Here is a 22,915-nt window from a genome sequence, read left to right as displayed (position 1 = left end):
CGATTTTTTTTTTTTTTTTTACAAGTAGAATTATTGTAATTTGGAAAAATTGTGATTGTAGCGAACGAGCAGAGAACTGTTATATAGTACTATGCACAGGGCAAGTTAAGTTAAAATATGATTGTCTAAGTATTTTCGTCATTAGTGAAGCGTTTATTTCTTATTTCTTATCGTTGGTGAAGCAGTTTCAAAATAATTCGATAATTTATCATGGTTTTTTTAAAATCATATCATATGATAAAATTGGAAAAATGTAATAAGACAGTAAGATTTGATCATGTTATATAGTTCATCCTGCTTTTTAAATATATCGATTCGATTCGATTCGATGTACTGCATGATTTATCAACATGAAGTAATATTTTTAAATTAGGGATTTGATAAAAATGAAGATTGAATAGTATTAGGGGATTGGAGAGGACAGATCAACAATATGAAATGTGTTAAAGATAGATAACAAGTTAATTTACTTATAATTTTTTCTGGAAAGTGTTATTCTAATATTAGTTATTCATATTTCTAAAATATTGATATATAAAATACTATTAATTTATGCAATATTGATTTATTTATAGGATTTATAGGATTATTATAGGCAGAGTTAAAAAAATTATTATTATAATACACATTTTAGAATTATAATATATACGAAATTAAATTATATAGAATATAAATCTTTTAACGAATATTTTTTTAACGTATTGTATTTAGAGAAATATTTAATGTTCTTTTCATTATTTTCCACACATTTAGAAAAACATACAATCTTATTACTACTATCGATTAACCGAAACGATCAAACATCAAAAAATAATCAGTATCAAACTTAGTCAAGCAATTAAAATTTCACGAATCGGTTGATCAAGTTATTTCGAAATCGAATGTTGCTTGCTCAACGATTAATTTGAAATGAATGACGGTGCGGTTCTCTTTGTCGAATACCGCCACAAAGGATCTAGTTATCAAACCAGTTATGTATGTAAATAGTATACCACGATAGTGAAAAGGTTAGTCGCTATAGGCGTTTGCGACGTGTGAATGATAATAAATTACCAATTCCTCTGTGTACAAAGTAAGCAAACTCGGTTATCTAGAGAAGTGTGGCAAAGGTGAAAGGGCACTTTAACATTTCTTATGTTTCTTGTTAGTTCTAGAAGAGAGCTAACATCGTTCGGATCTAACATGGCCGCCGCCAAGTTTGACTTTAACACGATATTTATTAATTTTACTATTAGATTTTACTACGCGTTAATATCGTGACACATAAGCGCTTCTAATTATTTGCAAACATTGGAGAGGCAGCATTCGATATAATTTGCAAATTATTATTGTAATTTTTTTTAAATACATATATATATATTTTTTAATTTTGTAGTAAAAAAGATGTTAGTATCAATTAATTTCAATTCAATTTTAGTAGAATTTGTTAGTTATATAATTTTAGCACGTTATTAGTTGGGCAATTATCATATTTTGCGATAATAAATTTTTATTAAGTTTCATTATAGTAGTGATATCGGATTAGATTTCGAAAGAAAATTGATGTTTCATTTTGTTATCATTTTTATTTTCGATATATTCTCAAAATTATTATCGAAAGGTTACATTTTTTAATCAAAAATCCAGATTTTCAATACGTCATAGAAAAACTTTTACTTTGCTTTAAAAATATAAAGTATACGGTAATTAAAAACGAATTCGAATGAGAGTTTAAAACATATAAAGTTTCTTAATAGAGAACTTTTACTCGTACCCGATAAATGGCCGAGTTTCAGCGTTTTTCAGTCAGTGAAAATATATTCCAGCGGAAGATGTTTCCTAAAGAAAAATCATTTCACAAAAAGTAAAAGAGAGAGAGAGAAGAAAAACAAGAAAAAAAAAAGAAGTCGAATTTTAAGTAGTCAAATGCTTTTAAATAGAACGTTAATTAAATATTTTTCGTGAATTACTCGTGTATCCTTGCCTTCGAATTCGCTCATCTTCTCATCTTTGTAGTATTAAGTAAGATTTACACGGAATATTATGAATGTTGTTAATTTTTTTTTCACGAATAACTAGCAGAAAAGGACAGTGTTTAAATATGTGTTGGTTGGGATCCATTATTTACGAGAACGATCTTAACGAATGTCGTTGAGCTACGCGACCTCCTTTTCACTAGACAGTGTTATAGAAGCTGCCTTAAAAGATTCAGAGGCAAGGAGATGAGCTTACCCTCAGAGTTAGGACATTATTGCTGCCAGCAGAGTGACATATTTGTAGACAAAGCTGATTAACGTCTTTGCAAATGAAAAGAGCCACTTAATTACACGAAAAGACGATTATTGGAGGATGAATCGACAAGAAAGCTTCTTTGTTATAGCTTTAATATCACAAAAAGTTCGATTAGAAGATGAATTGGATCGAATGCTGCCTTTTCAGAGTGTATACAAAGATAGTATACATATATATATTACTGTTCAAAAATATCTGAATGCTGTATTCATTTTTGATAAGATATATTTTAATTTTTTGAAGGTATATAAGTGTAGAACAATTAACAATGATTTTTTTTATATAAATTAATTATTAGACTTTTTTGAAAGATAAGATTTTCTTAAAATTTATTAATATTTATTTGTTTATCCTTATTTTAAAAAGTATTTGTATTTTCTGATAGTTTCTGATATTTTCTGATTAAATAATACAAAATATGATATATTTACATCTAATTAATCTATATAAATAATAATAAATGCAATATAAATAGCTATTTTAATAAATAATTTTAATTCTATATTAATTTCAAATAGTAAGATAGTAAATACTGCTTTGAATCATTAACTTATTCTCAATTTGATAAAATTCAAATAGATACTTATTACTAGTATGCAAATTTACATCAATATCCAAATATTTATGAACAGTAGTATATATCATGTACATTTATTTTTTTCTTTCCTATATACATGAAACAAAACGTGTTAACAAACGTTCATTAAGAATAATTTTTCAAAGACACTTGGTGTTTTTGTATCGTGTCTCTGTCTCTCTTTCTCTCTGCTGAATGCCCTATTCTTCATTATTGGCTGGCTTGGTCGATGATTGGCAGTCGTATTCGAAATTTCTCGATGTTCAATGTGCAGAATGCAACGGCTTTTATCGGTTATTTTTCGTCCAAAAAAATTTCTCCTCGTTACTTTTTTAACGATTATCTTCGTTGGTGTCCATTTTAATTATGATCATTTTCCTTCTGTTGCTTCGACATCGCATGATACTATGGTAAGTAGAGTTTATATTTGATCAAGACTTCAAAACTACGATATTGGAATTTATACCCAATTTGGGTTTTTGGTTTACATGATTGCAATTTCTCCTTATATTTTACTTGCGATGGAACCTCGATTATTCCTATAAATACGTTTTTATGCTAGAAAAGCTAGCACAAAATACGTGATAATTAATCACGTTGTACGAGTATACTATTTTTTTTTATTTCATTACTTTATTTTTTATTTTTTAAAAATTTTTTTCATTTCTTGACTTTTAATATTATCTCGGAAGAATTTGATTTCAAAATAATTTTTTTGAAATTTTTTTTATAAATCAATTCATCCAATTTATCTCTTTTTTTTTTCGTACGTACATTCACGTTTTTTGAAAAGAACGATACAAATGTTTTGACAGTAAATGTTTTGAAATGTCTGAAAATAATATTATTGAATTAATATTTTTCATGTTTAATCAATTCCGTTTGTTTGACCTGAATTTTATAATTCAATTATGTGGATCAAAAAGATGATCTGTTATAAAGTTATGTATGAAAAATATTCTATTATAAATATAAAATGTACGAGATATGTAGGGAATTGATAATTCCATTTTATTTTTCAAATGAAATTTATAGGAATAAATTTTGCTATTTTAATGACAAGATTTGATGAATATTTATTATAAATTTTATTGAAATTTTTTTTTTATATTTTTTTTTTATTAAAGTCAAGATGTTTTTTTTTTCTTTAATAATTATTCTTTGCATATTCTTCAAATAGATAATTTAAATTAATTAATTTTAAAATTTATTCGTATAAAGTACTGATTTAATCAAATTCGAGGCAAAAGAAAAGAAAACGCTCTTGGTCCATAATTAATGACTCATCTATTCAACGATAAATATATATTTCTCATATTTGTCATATTTTATGATAATGATTTTAATTTTATTCTAAAATTTTATTATATTTTCGCGCTATATTTCCTCCTTGTCGAGTTTTATTTTTTCTTTCGAGATAAACGTGTTTACGAATGGTGGCCAACAAAAATTTTATTGAAATAAAAACCATAAACCATGAACGTGATAAAGAGAAAATATTTCTACATTTCGATGGTATTTTAGAAAAGTTAACAGAATACCATAATTTACAGTTTTATTAAACGAAAATAAAAATATTTTTACTTAATCATTCTTGATTGAAAAAAAAATGCAATTAGAGGGATATTCACTTTCTTTTTAAATACGTATTCTTATTAATAGTGAGAAAGTAAGGTCTAATCAGTCTTCCGTAGACAGTTCTATTTCTGAGGGAAGGAAGTAGCGACTAATGAAGAAAAATACACCTTGATGAGACTGAGTCTTGGATTACACGCTTACGAACTTACAACCACAACTATCTCAGTTATTATCTTTCTCAAAAGATGTGTGCAAGATCTTAAGAGTATTTACATAGTACATGAAACTCAATTCTTATTATTAAATATTTCATAAATATAATGAATATCTACATAAGTAGTGAAATATTAGCTAAAACATCTATTAATGATCCTTTCTGTTTCTGAGTTTCTGGCTACAGTATTTTGTTTCAATTGGTCTGAAATTATCCGTGTGTATTTTTTTTGTCAGAAAATTAAGTTTGGATCTCTATGTGATATACATAATTTCTTTGAATATGATATATGATATATATCTACACACACACGTTGGTAATTTAATGATATTATTAATTAGTAAATTGTTGAAAATATATCCTGCGGATATTAACAGAAACCATATCTCTTTGAAATCGAGCCATAAGTGTATAAATAATCGTAATGATGAAATTATTAATTTTAGAAAGAATTTTTCTCCTTTTAAATTTTTTTTTATAGAAACTTTAAGTATTTATGTAATTAATTTTTTTTTTAATTTTTATTATCAGGAAATTACGCCTTGATAAAATTTTCATTGATTTTCTAGTTTATATTTTTAAATTTTTTTTTTATGAAAAAATGAGTCAATTATGAATTATATATTAATTCATTACAAATATAAACGTGAATTAAATGTTGAAAAAATTAATGTTAATTTATTATATCAATATCTTTAGTTATTACAAGATATGATAACATATGTGTCTACCAAAAGCCATAAAAAATAAATGATCTGGAAAATCTTGTTGAAAAGTGATCTTATTCGGAACAATGCTCGACCACATTTTGTGATTGTGATATAGGAGTTACTGCTTGAAATTCAGACAGAATAATAGGAAAATCTGCCTTATCATCAAGACCTTTCGCTATATGAGTTTCATGTTTGGTCAAATGGAAAAGGAGGGTTGAAAATTTCATTTTAATGTGGATAATAAAGGGAACAATCTCAAAATTGTAATTCCAATTAATCTTAGGCATTAAAATTTCTTAAATTAACAATACATAAATGGATTTCTTTATACAATGTTTATAAATAATCAAAATCATTGATTATTTCAAAAAATAGTTAGAGTTGATAAAAAAATAGAGTTAAAAAGAAAGATTTTTTTTTAAATTTTTCTAGAATTTATTTAAGAATTACATTTTAATTATATTTTATCTTATTTTATTCATTTATTATTATGTTATTATACTTATCAGTACATTGATTTCGAGTAGTTTACTTATCACAATTCCTAATTACAATCTTAGATTTTAATTCTTAATAACAATATAATCAGATAAAAAAAGTTACATAGAAAAGATAAGAATTTTTAAAAAGTGAACATGTATATCAGATTGCATGATTGATGTCAGAGTGAGAAAATGTCAAAGATTTTAATATTCTCGTACTTATTTTCTAAGCTTTTGAAGTTTTTTTCAGTACTTTTCTTTATTTTCTTTGGAAAAACGTTCGTTTCGAAGTATTGAAGCTAGCTTCATCAGGATTTCATCAGACACGCCAATGTCAATTTACACATTTGAACACTATGCGAAAAAGACGGAACTTTGGTTTTCAGATAGAACCCTGAGGCAGCCTGTGAACGTGTCAAAGGTTTCAATATTCATGTAGATTAAGGTCTTTTTACGCGTCGATAAATAAACAGCCTTAATCCACTGGCAATTGCTCTACCTCGATTCGACGAAGTCAATTCTGTATGTTTCAATGAAAATTTTTACTAATCTATTCGAGTAACAAAATAAACACGTTTTTTTATTCTATAAAATTAACTACGTAACTCGCTATTTTTATAGAATGATATAAAATAGTTAGTTTAGAAAAATAATCTATACAAATTTTTTAAGTAAAAAGGGATCTTTATATCAAGATTTTAAAAAGTCAAAATTATCAATAGAAATAGAAAAAATAATTTATAAATTTATTAAGGAATATTTTTTTTAATTTTGAAAAGCCAATTTTTTTTTAAAAATTTAGAAATTTAATTAAATAAAATTAGAAATTTAATTAAATAAAATTTTAGAAAGACAAAATTTTTAATATCCACAATTTATATATATTTTCATTCAACAAATATTCAGCAAATATTTTCATTGTATCATGTAAATTTACAGAGAAAATGCGCTTCGTAATTCCAGTTAATCTCAAGCATCGAGATTATTTGGTAATTGAACGCATGAATAATCGGATACGTGAATAATCGAGGTTCAATCGTAGTACAATAATTAATTTCATCTTTTTTATCGCAATCATAATCAGTGCACAACGTAGACAAAACTCTTTCATTCATAAAGAAAAGGAAAAAAAAAATCTCCGATATTTCCAACCGTTGTACCCTTGTTTTATTATTATAAATCCGTTTTAGTGATAATCGTAGGAGGAATTGTCGCGCCACATTTGATCGTATCGCCGTTAAGAGCCGTTGATAAAATGCACTTTGTTATAGCAATCGATCCACTTCACTCGGTGCTCATGCGTAAGTGGTCAGACTTTCATTCATGCTCCGTGATTCGTATAAAATCAATGAATCATGCCGTAAAATCAATGATTTCGTCCCCTCGTTCCCCGATCCCTGTCTGAATAGTGGCGGCTAAATTTATTTTCCATGCACCCGTGTTCTTTCCTAGTTTTTCCGCGTTGAGAACTGACTGAAACGCGGAAACAGATACCACGATACATTTTTCGTAGAAGATGTGGAGTATTGATCCGAGTTGTTTGCGAAAGAATGTTACGGAGGATCTAAAACAAGTATATGCTGCGCCTCGTTGTAATTTTAAGCTGGGCGCATTTCAATTCGAGGATCGAATAGATGAAATTATCATCAGGAAAGATTTTCTTCATAGAGCGTTGTGAATGAACAAATATTTAATATTCGAATAAAAGTTTTTTTCACTTTCTAAATTTTGTTTCTTTTAGAGTAATACTTTTGGGATTATTTCGTAGAAAATGTTTAAGTTCTTTTTTCTAGTACATAAATATGGCAATAGTTGCGAGATAAAATTGTAGAATTAGGATAAAAGACTCAATTACTGTCACTTTAGGAACTTTGACTTTATTGCACATTTTTTTGTATTTACTTTTATAGTTGAAGGATAGAATAACCTAAGACTTTGTTACATGTTAGTAGAACAGAAAAGCGATAGTTGTATTTTTTGTAAAAAATTTTAGTATATTAATTTTATGATTTGGAAATGGAAGATTAATAAATGCTTTGAATTTCGAAAAAAATAAAATTGGATCTTCTCACATTGTGAAGATTTGTTTTTTATTATTATTAAATATTACATATTTTAATTTAATTTAATTTAAAATATAATCATAATTTAGTTAATTTAAAATATTATCGTATTTAAATTATATTGAATTAAATATATTATTCAATATAATTTATTTTATAGTATTTATAAAAAGTCACATTTTAATATTATGATTATATATTTTTATATAGTAATAAGAAAAAGATAGTTTTTTTTTTATTACATAAATTATATTTTTAATTTTGCTAATTGTACAATTTTAATGTAATTGTGTATCAGTTCACAAGTTTATTTATTTAAGATATTAGTAATTTACTCTTTTATCGATTAAAATTAAAATTAACATTTCAAATTTTTTAAATAAATGTTTATTTTGAATTTCTAATAATTAGTCCAATTTTCTCGCAGTTTTATTCGATAAATAACAATAATTTAAAATCTAAAGGGAGAGGAATTCTTGGAATTATTATTGCAGAAAGTTGTCATGATTAAAGCAGATGTTAAATTCGTCGAAAGCTATATTTATTATGTAACTTTCCAACTTTCGGAACTAATTTAAGGTATCGAACAATAAGAAAAACACAAATATCAAAGAGAAAAGTAGCCTTAAAAGTGGAGCAGCAAACTTCGTATCTTTGAAAACTGGATCTTCTTGGATTCATGAGTTTCTAGATGAACCGCTTAACGAATTTGAGAAAGGCGAAAGATGTTCCTTTTTTTCCTTTTTTTTTTTTTTTGAATAATAATAGTCTACTTTTCTAAAATTAATCTTCTTTCTAATTTTTATATTTATTATGCATTGTTTCATGGTATCAAAGCGAGTATATTATTGAAATTTTTATTATCATATTATCGATTCAATATTAAAAAGATTTTGTTATCTCTTTTTTTTGCTTTCCATACACGAAACACGAGGCTTTGATATTTTTCGCAATTAATTTCAGTTCCTAGTTTCTTTGCAATTTTTACATTAGAAAATACGATAAAAGAATGTATTAGCATACAAGAATTTTTATCGTATCGTGTAGCTTATAATAATTATAACTATAAAACAGAACATGTTTATTTTATGAGCATAAAACGAATAGCATTTAAAAGAACTGAAATATTTAAGAAAATAATTATGCAACGAAATCGATCGAAACAAAATTATATTCAATTCTAGTAATGAAAATTTCACATGATGTACATTATAAATTTTCTTCGCTACGCTGTAATAAAGCTTGAGAAACATTTTGCGCTATTATAGAATTTGCGTATGGAAGTATTGTCCGCAATTTTGCTTGAAAACATTCCAAAATTTTATTATAGAAAATTTTGAATAGCTACGCGAGGAAAGAGCATCGCTTAAAATGATAAAATTTGATAATTTGAAATTTGGTTTGAATGAATACAGAGTATTACAACGAGTATCGGCAGTGTCTGAGCCCAAAGGGGCAGCTCTACTTGAAGGCCGACAACGAGGGTAAGCCTGACCTAACCTTTAATCATCACTTCCGCAGGAGCCTTGTATCATCATGCCATATGTATCACACACTCACATATACAAACACATATACAGAATCACATATATTCACGTACAGAACCACACATTATGCTACTATCTTAACCCGATCCGTGTGTCCCTCTCACATTACTGTACTTCTAGAAGCTGCCACTGCTTGCTTGCTTGCTTATTCGCGTTCAGATTTCGACCACGAGTCTGAAACTTCGATCTGAGAACGATCTGAAAAACTGTCACCTTGTCACCATGTGTTTTATCGAACCTTAACCCGATACGAATTCGAAATAAAGGAAAAATCCTTCGATCAGAGGATTTGTTACATTTGAAAAAACATGATTATTCCCTATTCTTTCACTATTGTTCGATGTGATTTTCGATGTAAATAATTTTACAAATAATATTACATGGTTTTATATATACAAATAGACTCTAATATGAATTTTTTTTTAATACGAAGCTTTGTTTTTTGGAAAATTGGAAATTTTTGGAAAATTCTGTTTAAAAGTTTGGGATTAAATTAACATATATGTAGAGAAATGAAAAAGAATTAAAATTTTGGAAAAACAAAATCATTTCAAAGAATTAGAATATCATTAATCCAAAAAATTTTTTCGTTAAAAATCAAAGAAAATGAAAAATGAAAAATTAGCTAAATATTCAATATAAGAGGGAAAGAAAGATTCGATTTTCGATTCACATTTTTAAAAACTAAGTTTCGTATCTAAAAATTATATTCTACATTCTATATTTTCAATTTCTTTGTTATAATGCACTTGAATTTAACTTGATTCCATTTCAATGTTCTCAATGTATCATAGATTCCATTTTTGTACCATTTATACATCCATATTTTTATTCAAATTTCGCGATAAATTTTTTAGTAGCGATTAATACAATGACCCAATTTACCATTTTATTTTTATATATATATACATACATATAAATGTATATATATAGAAAATATATATACATATAACAAGACACCACAGTATCCAAAGTCGTTTGAAAGCAAACGAGGAATGGTAAATTTATAGCCAATGATAACTAATTAAAGAAAGCATCCCTTTTTATCTCCAATGACCAAACGAGTCAACGAGATTAACGTTCAATTGGCCGGATAAAGACGCAACTATGCCAAAAAAAGAAATCGTTTAGAAAAATCCGTTTTCCACGACTCGATGCTCTGACCCGTACCAAACTCGATTCTTCGATACAATGACACAAACACAGGTCTGTCTTCCTCTACGAATAACGGCGATGACGATAAGGTCTTCCTCTTATCGTCGATGATGGCGGACGCCACCCAACCCGAAAATTACTCCGACGATAACGATCCTTGTCCTATTTGTCTGTGTTCTTTCGATAGGGCTGACGTCTCCGAGCTGCAATTTCCCTTTCGAGGACCTGACCGACGCCGAGGATTCGCTAGTGAGCGATACGGAGGACAATATCGGTACTCGTATGCCTGCCACATCCGCATAATAACGAGAACCGGGGGTAGAAACGACGAAAAACGAATGAAAAAGAATGGAAAGAAAGAAAAAAAATCTTTCGACTCTTCTTCGAAATATTCTCGTCTATATCGAATCGTTCGTTTGAATACGCGCGCACAACCCTCTCGATTGGTTTTAAAAGACTGTGTTCGATTTCTCTTGTGACGACGACATATCGTTAGAACTAACAGGGGATCGATTAAAATCGTTCCTGGTTTTCAATGGCACGCATATATTCATTCTACCCCCGCGTGTCGTTCGATTATGTCAGCTTCAGAACAACACGTAGTGTCTGCGTAGACACTCCACTTGACCTACGTACGGTAGTTTGTTCCTGTAAAATCGTTGTGCAGGCCCGCGTAGTGACAAATACACGTTGTGTCGTCGAGCTGTCTAATATTCTCGAGAAAAAGACAGAAATGCCCATTTTTATTTTTTATTTTTTATTTTTTTCTTGTTTCTGTTCTCGTTACCTTGGTTTGTTCCCCTACATCGACGTGCCCCCCTTTTGTAGAGTGTACGAATGAGTCAACTTCTGCTTCATCGTTATAGGGATTCTATGATTGAAGGGTTCATTACGATTTTCCTTGTCCATTTTTATAATTAGAAATAGTATCAATAATCAATAAGTTTTTATTTTTGACGATTAAAGAAGAAAGAAAAGAAGATTATTTATCAAATTAATGTATATGCAAAACTTTTTTTTGTTCATTATGAGTAAGTATTGTATTGGATAGCACGTATTTATAAAAAAATAAACAAATTTTGGTGATATTTATATTTTTAAAATTTTTAATTACAACTCCTTTTAGTACGTAATAAACTCTTCAATGTTTTTCTTGTTTAGTCTGATTGCGTTCAGAAATTGCCCGATTGTTGGGCTTGTTTGTGTCGTCATTGTTCGTAGCGGTAGACTAGCCTGTCTCTATGTGTCTGCCTATATATGTATGCCTTTGTGTTTGTCTTATCGTTTGTTATCTGTGGTGTCGTACATCATCAATATTTTCCATCTGTTATTTAAAAAAAAAAAATAATATCATGCAAGTGAACATTCGAACGTAAGTGTCTAAACATGAATATGTGTTTTACACATACATACATCATTGCAATATATATCATCATGATAATGATTTTGCATTTAAAGATTATTGAAAATATTATTTTATATAGGTATCATATATTTTAAAATGTAATCCTCTTTTATATCATATGATCATCAAATTATACGTAAATGAAGAAAAATAAATTTTATAAAAAATAAATCCATATTTTGCAGAAAATATTTCTCTTCGAAATCAACGTGCATATCTAGATTTATTCCACTCAATTCGAACGGGCAAAAGCAAATTTTAATTAACTTCTCTCGAAATCGATAAATGAACAATTGAAATAAATTAAAAAAGGGAGGGGAAAAAAAGAAATGAGTAAGCAATGTCAAGTACGTGACAGTACAGTTTTCAAGATTTCAAGCGGTGAGAATCGAATAAAGCGGATATAGCAATGCGTTAAAATGATTGGTGCGTATGAGCTTTCGTTCGTGATCAAAATTTTAAACAGCAGATCGGAAGAGAGGATTAAAGATGAGATTTGCGAATGTCATAAAATCACGATTCTATAAATTATATATCAGATTTGAATTTCAATGTCAATTTAAATCGAAATAGAATTATCTATATTGTTTATTCGATCCGCTATCTCTCAGCGTGGATTAAAATAAAATGTTGTTCTATCTTTTTTTTTTTTTTTCATTATATTTCCATGAAAAAGCAATGATAAAAAAATTCACGTTCAACTACTCACAGTTTTATGATCGCGTAATTTTGCAATCCTTTTTGCTCGCATTTATTACATATATTCGCTAAAGTTTAATGCACCAACGTCGACCACGTGGAAATGGTTTATGGTGAGTGGTTCGTCATATTTGCCACATGTGTCCATGAAGCAACTTGTATTATGCATAATGTTACAAATTAAGAAGACAAAATGCATTTATTGAACAATTATTGTTAATAGATTTTATTCACTATTAATGATAATTATTTCTCTTCATAAATATTTACAGAATTCATAAAAAAAGAAACACTATTATTTGTTATTATATATATACACGCATTATATTTTACGATATTATATATTAACAATTCGCATAATTTCTTCATTCATGTTTGATATCGACAGCTTCGTATTGCGAATATTATTATATTTTTTTCAGCATCATTTTCTTGAAATTTTATATTCTGTCTTATTATCTCCATCTCATTGCACAGATTCATCTTTGTAATCTTGTTAATGTATGTAGTTTGATGTATTCCCCTTATACGTCTTTTTTTTCATGTTTTTTGCTATATATAATTCACACTCTCTCTATGTATTATAATTTTGACCTAGTTTCGTGCATTTTCGTATATAATTCCGGTTGGTGCAAATTTGAGAGAGATGGACGGAATTTTCTTTACCTAATATATATGCTAATTTGCTACTTATTTTACTCCCTTACGTAAACAACATTTATCTTTCACTAAAGGAGTTTTGTAAGTAGTATATTATGATTTGTTTATTCATTCGATGTTGTCAAGTTTATATAATATCCGAAACATTGCAATTATCTTTAAACAAATATTTTTGTACAGTTTATACAAATAAAAATTAAATGTTTAATTTATATATACACATTTCGCTTATGTATAAAATTAATTGTATTTATTTTCATGTTTTTATATTTAAATGAATGTATTATATTTATACAGGTACATCCATTGCTATTTTTCAAAGGATTTTTCATTATGAAACAGAAACCTAATTATCTGTAGATATTAAAATTACTAAAAATATGATTATATTTATTGCAAGAAAATTATTGCATATATTTTTGAAAAATTTTAGAAATTTGTGAATCGTATTACATCTTATTTAGTTTAAATTTTGATTCATTTTTTTAACTATAATTAAAAAATGAATTTTATCGAATAATTAAATTGTTCATTTTCACGTTTTATTATAAATTAAATTAAGCAGAGATATTTAAAATAATATTATTACAAAGCGTTATAAAATCAACAATTTATTAATAATATTATGAAATGTTTTTCAAATTCTTACTCTTATTGATATATTTAAATTCTGCCATTAGCTGAAAATGATTATCATACTAATTATTTTTATACTTATAATATAAAATCTTAAAGTCTTTAAGTTTCAATCGAAAAGACAGGATAATTTGGTATTCTGTTTCGCTCATTGAACGTATGTAAAACATTACGATAGTTAAACAAACTTTTGTAATAAATAAATTCCGCGCGTATCTACTATTTCTGCTTTGTTTGCTTTGACAATCGCGTATGCTATCGTTCACGTTTCTCTAAATTCATTTGTTCAATATCCTTTTTTTATCCAGCTTTTCTGCCTCGTTTCTGCAACCTCCAGCTAGATGTTATTTATACATTTGATTAGCACGCTGCAATTTGCAAAACATTGCATTGTGCTCGTACAAGTGTGCCTAGATGCGGCAATGCGTTATTCTCTTCTCACCGAATGTTTCATTTGTTTTACATTTGAATATAATACATATTCGTCTATTGGCATTACATGCATATCCAATTGGTCCAGTCGATCTAGCATTCACGAAATAACGAGCGGTTCTATCTCTTTCTTTACGGCTATCGAGTTTTCAATCGTTAACGCGATGAGATTCATTGGAAGAAGATTTTAAATTATTCGGAATACAGATTACCCGCATTTTATTTGTTCAGTCCCTTCACTCTCCCCCCATGATCGCGTTAGTTTTATCAAAAAATTATTTTTTACAATAAAATCCACGATCAATGTTAATCGTTTAAGATATACGCAAAAGTTGAAGATACTAGAAATACGATGGCTGGAACTCATATTCATAAATCCAAACTATCTAAGTCTTTGTCTTTATTTATGCGTATATATTCATTTTTATTATCCGATTTGAATTGCTAAGAATTAAAAGAGAATTCTATTGTTAAATTCTTCGTTGAAAAAGCTTTAAATCTTTTAAATCTTTATCTAATCCTTTGTATAGAATCCAACTCAAGGATCAAGAGAAAATTTCGTTGTTAAATTTTTGTGAAGAAAATCCGCGTTGAAAAATTTTAAATTAAAATTAGAGACTTCGAATTTTTTCAAAGGTTTTTAAGAGAAAAAGTTTTTTAAAGTTTAAAGTTTAGATGAAAAATTAATCCGGAGCAGTAGTTGCTGTACCCAGAGGATTAATTAATAAAGTCTACCGAATCAAAAATGACCCAGCCATCGATCCTTGCCTTGATCGATCATCGAAAAAGAAAAAAATTTCTTCAAGAACGTGATAGAAAAACTTATTAGAGTACTTGTGTTTACTTGTGTAATCGTAAATAGCATCGAGGCGAGAATTTTGCTCATATGGATCAAACTTTCAATTTGGAACTTAACGACGAAGTTTCGACCCGGGTATGAAAGTTTTCACGAAACGTGTAACGATCGACTGCGAACTTTCGAAGCAATCACTGCCCCAGCTCGCTTCCATCATGCCGAATATACCGTGTTTTACATGATTCTAAAGATGTTCTTGGTCGTGTAGGTCGTGTTGGGTGTCCACACTTCATGGCGCCGGAAGTGATCCAACGGAGACAGTACGGGAAGCCTGGTGACGTTTGGTCAGCCGGAGTACTACTTCATGTCCTATTAACCGGTACACTTCCATTCGTCGGCTCTCGAGATAGACTGCGAGAAGCAATTTGCAGAGGACGAGTACAGGTAGAAATTGATTAAACGTAACATTTTCTCTTGCTCTATGAAAGGAAGAAAGATGACGATATATTTTTACATACATATTTTAATATAACGTTTACACGATATTGTGCACCAACAATGAAACTATTCATGACATAATCGTAATATTTTCAGATGGAGACACCATTGTGGGACAATATTAGTGAACCGGCGAAGGATCTCATACAAAGAATGCTCACAACGGATGTAAATCATAGGATTACCATACAAGAAGTGCTGAACCACAAATGGCTTAGAGTAAGTTAGGTTTGATTGAATCAGAAGTAATGAGAGGATTTTTTTTTCAGTCATGTTCAAAAGATTATGTTAATTGTTAAATGACGTTTCTCAATACTTGAAAGTATGTAAAGTTTTCGAGCATGAGTTTGAAAGTGAAATCATCAATATGGACGAATTTTATAGAGGGAGAATTTTCATTAACAAAATTCGGAAAGCTTTTCATCTCGATTTATTTTTACGAAAGAAAAAAAGAAAATATTGTAACGTGAGAAGTTGGAAATTGTTTTTGAGGAGAGGAAATAATCTTCGTGTATAAAAAATATAAAAAATGATTGAAATAATAAAACTTTTATTTCTCGAAAGTGTAACTGTGAAGTACAAACGATTATTTCCGACAACACGTGTATTCGTGTTTAACAATTTCTATTTAATAGATGCTCGGAGCGTATCTGCCTTCTTTTTATATCGTATCAGCTTTTCGATAAACGGCCTCATTTTCTGTTATTATATCCGGTGAATGTACGTTGCGCATGTGCACGGCATATGGTGTAATAAAGTAAGAATATACCTATATGACACGACAGTTAGCCAGTGACCTAAGGTAGCGAAGCTTGGAGTCACCCCATATATCGATGCAATACACGTGCAACTGGGCTATCGATCGCTATAGCAGGGGCAAAGTTCCACCGGTTAATGAAAATAACTGTAGCGGTGTATATTTTTCTCTGTGCCAGTTACAGTTTTTTGAACGTGACTGCACACTCGCTCAAGTTCTAAGAACTTCATAGAAAACGAACGTAATTATCGTCCCTTTTTTTTTTTAATAAGAAATTTCCCGATAGATTTTTTCGAAACAAATATTGGACACTCCTTTTTGTTCGAACGTATAGATCGCTTGGTTATTGATATACAAATTCATTTGTTCATATTATCCGTTTATTTCATTTCACATAAGGAATATTAATTTCTTTCAAAATATTATAATTTATCATTAAATATACGAAAATTTATAATCACTGAAGTTAATGAAAAATCACTATATTTTATTTTAAATATTAATCTCTTTTTATTCGATATATATGTTAATTAAGTAGAAAATATTATATAATATGAAATATTATATGATAGAAAATATTATATGATATTAATTTATTGCTGAATACAAGAATTTCTTACATTTATGGGGTTTGAAGTTAATAAGAAATAATTAATATTAGTTGAACGTTCCATGCTCTAATTTCAGTGGTTATTTTATAGATGATTTATCACATATGGGGATTTATTTATAATATTACTGTTCGTAATTTAATGACGATATTAATGTTACATAATCCTTAAATAAATTATATTTGTAGGATCGTGATAAGGGTGTGGCCCGAATACATTTAGCTGAAACTATAGAAGAGCTTAAGAAATTCAATGCTAGACGAAAATTGAAAGACGCTGTGAAAGTGGCGATTTCATCCTCCAAATGGCACATCCCATATTCGGAAATTAACGGTGACAGCTTTTTTGATATAGGAGACGATGAAGTTATAACCACAGGTATGAATATAATGTAATACTTATGTATATTGTATAGTCATTATAAACAAAGAATAAAACGCAATTTAGAATTTGATTTTCAAGTAAAATTATATAAATTATATATATAAATCAAAAAAGTAAGTGTTATTATATAAGTTTTTTAGTATTTTAAAGCTATTTCATTCATATTTTTATCTTATTTTATTATTATTTTATATTATATTACTCTTAATCTATTTAAAATTATAAATAATTAATGAAATCAGTTAATTATTAAGTCATGATTATTTCCAATAATAATTAAACGATTGATTAATTGCAAACTTGATTATTTTTTTAATTATATTTATTATTATAGTATATATTCTAAAATTATATTTATTTTTCAGGTGCTGTAGCTGAAATTATAGACTCTCTCGATGATATTGAAGTACTTCAAGAGAGTGGAAGACTGACGCGTGCCGAGATACTTAATGCAGTTGATGATTATCGTCTTCGAGCTATTTTAGAGGTATGTTTGAGATATTGTAAAACAATTCTAAATCTCGTATCAATAAATTTCATATTTCGTAATTTTGAAATATAGTTTCCAGTTCTTTAAATATGTTATTTATATAAATTCAAATATATATAGTATCAAGAATTTAATAATTATAATTATAAAATAATTATAATTACAAAATTTAGGCAAACAGACAAATTTCTAAAATATATCTTCATCATATAGATTTCTATCTTATCTGCTTACTTACTGTATATCGATAATATAACGAAGATAATGATAATTCGTTTGAAATTCATTACTAAGATTAGATATTAATGAGATTTAATTTGTCTTTACTAATGATATATAATTTTTATTAATTTTTTTTCTTATAATTATTTTAATTTTTATTATACTTATCATTAGTCCTTTTACTTTATCGACATACGGTAATAATTCTTATTCGTGGCGCCACTGTTGATTTCTATTGATTTCAAGGTCATTCCATGCTCCACTGTTTCGTTCTACAGTTTCAACCCTTTATCATGTTTATATCCCGAGGGAAGAGGTACGCGCCCTCATTTTATTCGGGAATAGGGCGCAAGCGCTTGATCCTTGATTATCAAGATGGCTGTCGTGTTGGTCTGATAAACAAAATGCTATACAGGATTGCAAAATCGTCACAATTCATTTTCCATTAGATAGATGTGTATGTATATCTCATTATATAAAGACATATGAAATCAATAATTTATTTGTTAGAATAGGAATATCGTAAACAAAAAGATGCGGCTTTGTCAATTAATGTTCTTCGGTGAAGTCGAATTGGCCGGTGATCTCCTCGAAATTGCCTATTTTTTGGTAAGTAAATCGATTTTAAACAAAATGTGGGTAATTATCGGCGTTGATTTTGTCTTTTTCTTTCGTCGGTAATGTAAACAATACCATCGTTCCATTCATCACACATGATCTTTCGCTGCACCGCGACGTGATAGGACATCTGAAGGCTTCACGATGAACTAATCTGTTTTCCCGCGAATACGATTAGTACATGGCTGATAGGCTTAATAAACGGATGTGTGGAAATTAATACGTGATTTATTTCAAGTTTATTCAACCATTTGGATGAAACTGATTTCGAATTTGTTTTAGTATTATTGTGTTTAAGTTATCTATGTAAGTATTTTAATCTATTAATAATTGACTATTATAATTTATATATGAATATGGAAACTGTATTGCAAAATATACGAAATGAAGTTATCATATATATTTTTCACACATAATATACAAAAAAGTATATTGACATGAATACATAACCAAAGCTATTGGATTTAGTGAATTTGAAATATCTTTATAGTTTTAGTTGTGGAAATTCAATACAAGGATTAACGTAGTTGTTCTTATTCAGCTTTACGATAGGATTTCGACTCGAGTTCCAACGCCATGTCGAGCGCCACAGACAGACGCTGTTCAGCGTGCGCGAGAGGTCGAAGAACTTCTTCGAGAAATAGAGCATTCAGCGATACGAAACATCGATAGGGCGGATCTTCGGGAACTCCATGAACTTTTGGTCCAGCCACACATGAGGGTAAGTCTTCGAATAATTTATTTAAGTGCTATCATATGATTCTGGTGCGAAATAGATAATGAATATAACATATAGGTATAAAACCATATTGCTATAATATTGTGGTTATGAACTGAAAATTAATATTTAAAACTTTATATAATCAAAATTTTATTTTAGCAACATATATGTATATATTAATAATATAGTAAAATAATATAGCATAAGTAATATTATATAAAATTATGTAATATTATATTATATAATTATTACTATATAGTTAGTATATACTATATTGCTTAATAATATTATTATTCTATAATTAATATAGTTATTATATAAGTTACAAATAATGAAATAAGGATACAAACGAAATTTAAAGGAATGTATTATAAGTATTTAAGTATATATTAGGAATTATGGAATAATTAAATTAAATCAAATGAAAGATTTTAGAATAGGAAAGATATAATTTCAAAAATTAATTTTAAAACTGTAATTATAATTTTAATAACTATAAAAGCAAATCATTTTATTGAGGTAAAATTACTTTTATCTATGAATAAAGAAAAGTACTTGAAGATTGTGTATAATGTAAATTTCACTGATATATATGTACATTTTTCATCAAATTATGAACTGAATTTTATAAAAAAAATATTACTATCAATATTAATATCAAAAAATTCTCTTTTTTTATAGAAATTAAAAAAATAATATTTTAATTCTATATAATTATTATTTATTATTTATTAATTATATTTCGCATTAATTGTACAGAAAAAAATTTTGACCATTCCAAATTTCTTTGAAAACATTGATATATTGGAGGAAGATATATTGTATTTAGTAAAATAAAAAATATATTGTATTTAGTAAAATTTTATTCGAATAATGAAAATATTTCTAGATATTGTCATGTTTGCTTCTTATATTAAATTAAAATGTTAAAACATATCAAACCTATTATGAGATTTAAAAAATTTTTTAACACGATTAAAACTATATTATCATGGAATCAATTTGTACTTACAATATATCCTCCCTTCGAAATTTGTCTAACTACGTAATAAAATATCTTTCACATGATTACAATCTTCAAGCATCTTTTTTCTTTTCAAAATTCAAACAAATACGCTACACAATTTACTATAAAGACAGAATTAATTTATGAATGAATTAAGAAATTAATACATTCCTTCAAAAATTATCAAAATACACATTCTTCTCGTGATCTTCAGACACATATTTTCATTTTGAAATTGAAACAAAGCACGTTGCACACTGGCACAAAAAGATCGTATAATTGCGAAAACACGTGGAAAATAGGTCGACGAATTGGTAATCGTTACAATAGCGTTCCCTTTCTTTCCTAGTCTCACGTTTTTGAAGGTGTCAATGCGAAGGGGTCTCGCGACGTACTCGCAATTACATCGTTCCCTCTTTTCCGCCGTGGCATTCGTCGCTAGTGGTAGTGTATTTGCCGCGGTGTTTGACATTGCCTGCGATACACCGTAAATAGGGCACAGAAATGTAGGTCGATCGTTAAAATTCTCATTTAAAAATCCCGTAGCTGTAGCGTGAGGAACACGTAAAGAGGGGAGAAAGATTGCAGGAAAGAGCAGGACAAATATGGAGAAAGAAGGAAGAAAAGACAAATAGGGCCGGACTAAAAGAACGATAGGATGATGTTACCGTGAAAAGGACGGGTTCTGATGCGCGAATGGATTTGCGTGCCCATCCTGAGTGCTGACTTATTAATTTTTTCCATTCAACTTGATTGCTAGACATTCATTGTTCCACGTCTTGTTTTTTTTTTGAAAAATTACGTTGTCTGATTCTGGCTTGATTAGAATTATAAAAACGTATCATTTGCCTTCCATGTTGGCGTTTCAATTTGTTGGAGAAATTTTGTGTTTGAGTAGGCTAATTCATAATAGGAAAAATTAGTTTTATTTTGATGATATTAATTTTAAGATTTTAAGATTTAATCTATAATTAGGTAAAAAATTTATTCTCTCTTCAAAAATGTATAAATGAAAAAAAAAATTAAAATTATATAGATCTATATAACGTTTAAAATCAAAATTCTAAATTTTAATATTTTTATAGTGAAAAAAGATTATCAAAATTAATTATTCTCAGATAGAATATTATAAAATGCAAATTTTAAATTAGCTTAATACAATATAACATGCAAAGTAAACTAAAGATTTTTCTGGCTCGTGTGTATTTTTCTATAATTTTAATTCAAAATTTAAATAAGTAAAAATAATATTTTTTATTTTATATAAAATAGTTGTAAAATTTTAACACAGTATCATGTAAAGTGAAAATTTTCTTTAAATTTTATTGTATCTAGAAATAAGACTAAGCGAAGTAGTTTAAAAAATATTCAACATGTTTGGACTCAAGATTTTTGAGAAGTACTTGTACGAGGGAAGTGCATGTTAAAAGATACGAATAATGGACCTTTGCCAGACTCGTATTAACGCTCTCTGTTAGAGTTTCAAAATGTCCAGAATGAAACTACAGTTCTAGAAATGATAAAGTACAACTAGCGTTCAAGCGTTCAAGAGTCACGATACGAGTTTCAATGTGATTTCGCTAACATGGAAATAAACCGAGTTTCATATATCTGTCGTAGTAAAAAAAGGATTCACTTTATGCGAGAGTTTGTTGGTCGTTTTCGTATCATCAAATTTTTTTTTATTGTACTCGTTTTACTATTTTAGAGTTTTTCATTTGTGTTGAATATATTTTCACGGAATATATTATTTATTTTTAAAAATCATTTTTTATCTCTATATTTGAGCATCTATATTTTGTTTTTTTATTCAAAATAATTATTTTCCCCCTGTAAAATCAGTTCAGTAGAAATTAAGGGAAATATTGAAATAAATTTTCATAGTGAAAACGAACTATAACAAATTTTAATTATTTTGAACCTAAATTCGTGGCTTCATTTAATCTAGATATAGTTGGTCATAAAAATATTTAATTATATATTCGATGTATCTCATAGAAAATTATATTTCAATAAAAAAATACAATTAGATGCTTTTGATATGTATATGCATATGTATATATAGTATATGACATTTTAATTACAAATATTTCAATTTTTATATTATTTTTATTGGCATACGGAAAATAAGCATTGAAAAACAGAGGAGAAAAATATTCATCGGTTGAAAGAATTATCTATGCTAAAATTTTATTATATTTTTAAAATTTCTTTGATTCTAATATTTGAAATAACAATTTGAAAATTTTTGAAAAGCAAATAAAAGAAAGCATCACATGAAATATATTAATATTATTACTTCTTATTGAAAGAGTATAAGATACATAGATAAATTATAAATAGATTATATAAAAAATATCTAATTCATGCATACAAAGAA

The 22,915-nt window shown here is 27.8% G+C and overlaps 1 protein-coding gene across 12 annotated transcripts in view; it reads left to right on the top strand.

The window, feature by feature from the left end:
• The window catches only part of LOC102678780 (peripheral plasma membrane protein CASK), a 241,295-nt gene that overhangs the window by 33,219 nt on the left and 185,161 nt on the right, over window positions 1-22,915 (top strand). For 10 of the 12 annotated variants that reach the window (XM_006620907.2, XM_006620909.2, XM_006620906.2 and 7 more), the window contains exons 6-11: window positions 10,788-10,874; window positions 15,497-15,672; window positions 15,823-15,945; window positions 17,283-17,472; window positions 17,844-17,965; window positions 19,350-19,529. In XM_006620907.2, coding sequence (XP_006620970.1) covers window positions 10,788-10,874; window positions 15,497-15,672; window positions 15,823-15,945; window positions 17,283-17,472; window positions 17,844-17,965; window positions 19,350-19,529 — 878 coding nt within the window. Of the gene's footprint in view, window positions 1-9,313; window positions 9,383-10,787; window positions 10,875-15,496; window positions 15,673-15,822; window positions 15,946-17,282; window positions 17,473-17,843; window positions 17,966-19,349; window positions 19,530-22,915 lie in introns of all 12 variants that reach the window. The other 2 variants (XM_006620908.2, XM_006620914.2) reach the window with 2 other exon arrangements.

Source organism: Apis dorsata, unplaced genomic scaffold (genome assembly GCF_000469605.1).
Source record: "Apis dorsata unplaced genomic scaffold, Apis dorsata 1.3 scaffold_563, whole genome shotgun sequence".
Classification (NCBI taxonomy): Eukaryota; Metazoa; Arthropoda; class Insecta; order Hymenoptera; family Apidae; genus Apis; species Apis dorsata.
This window is presented reverse-complemented; position numbering and strand designations above follow the sequence as displayed.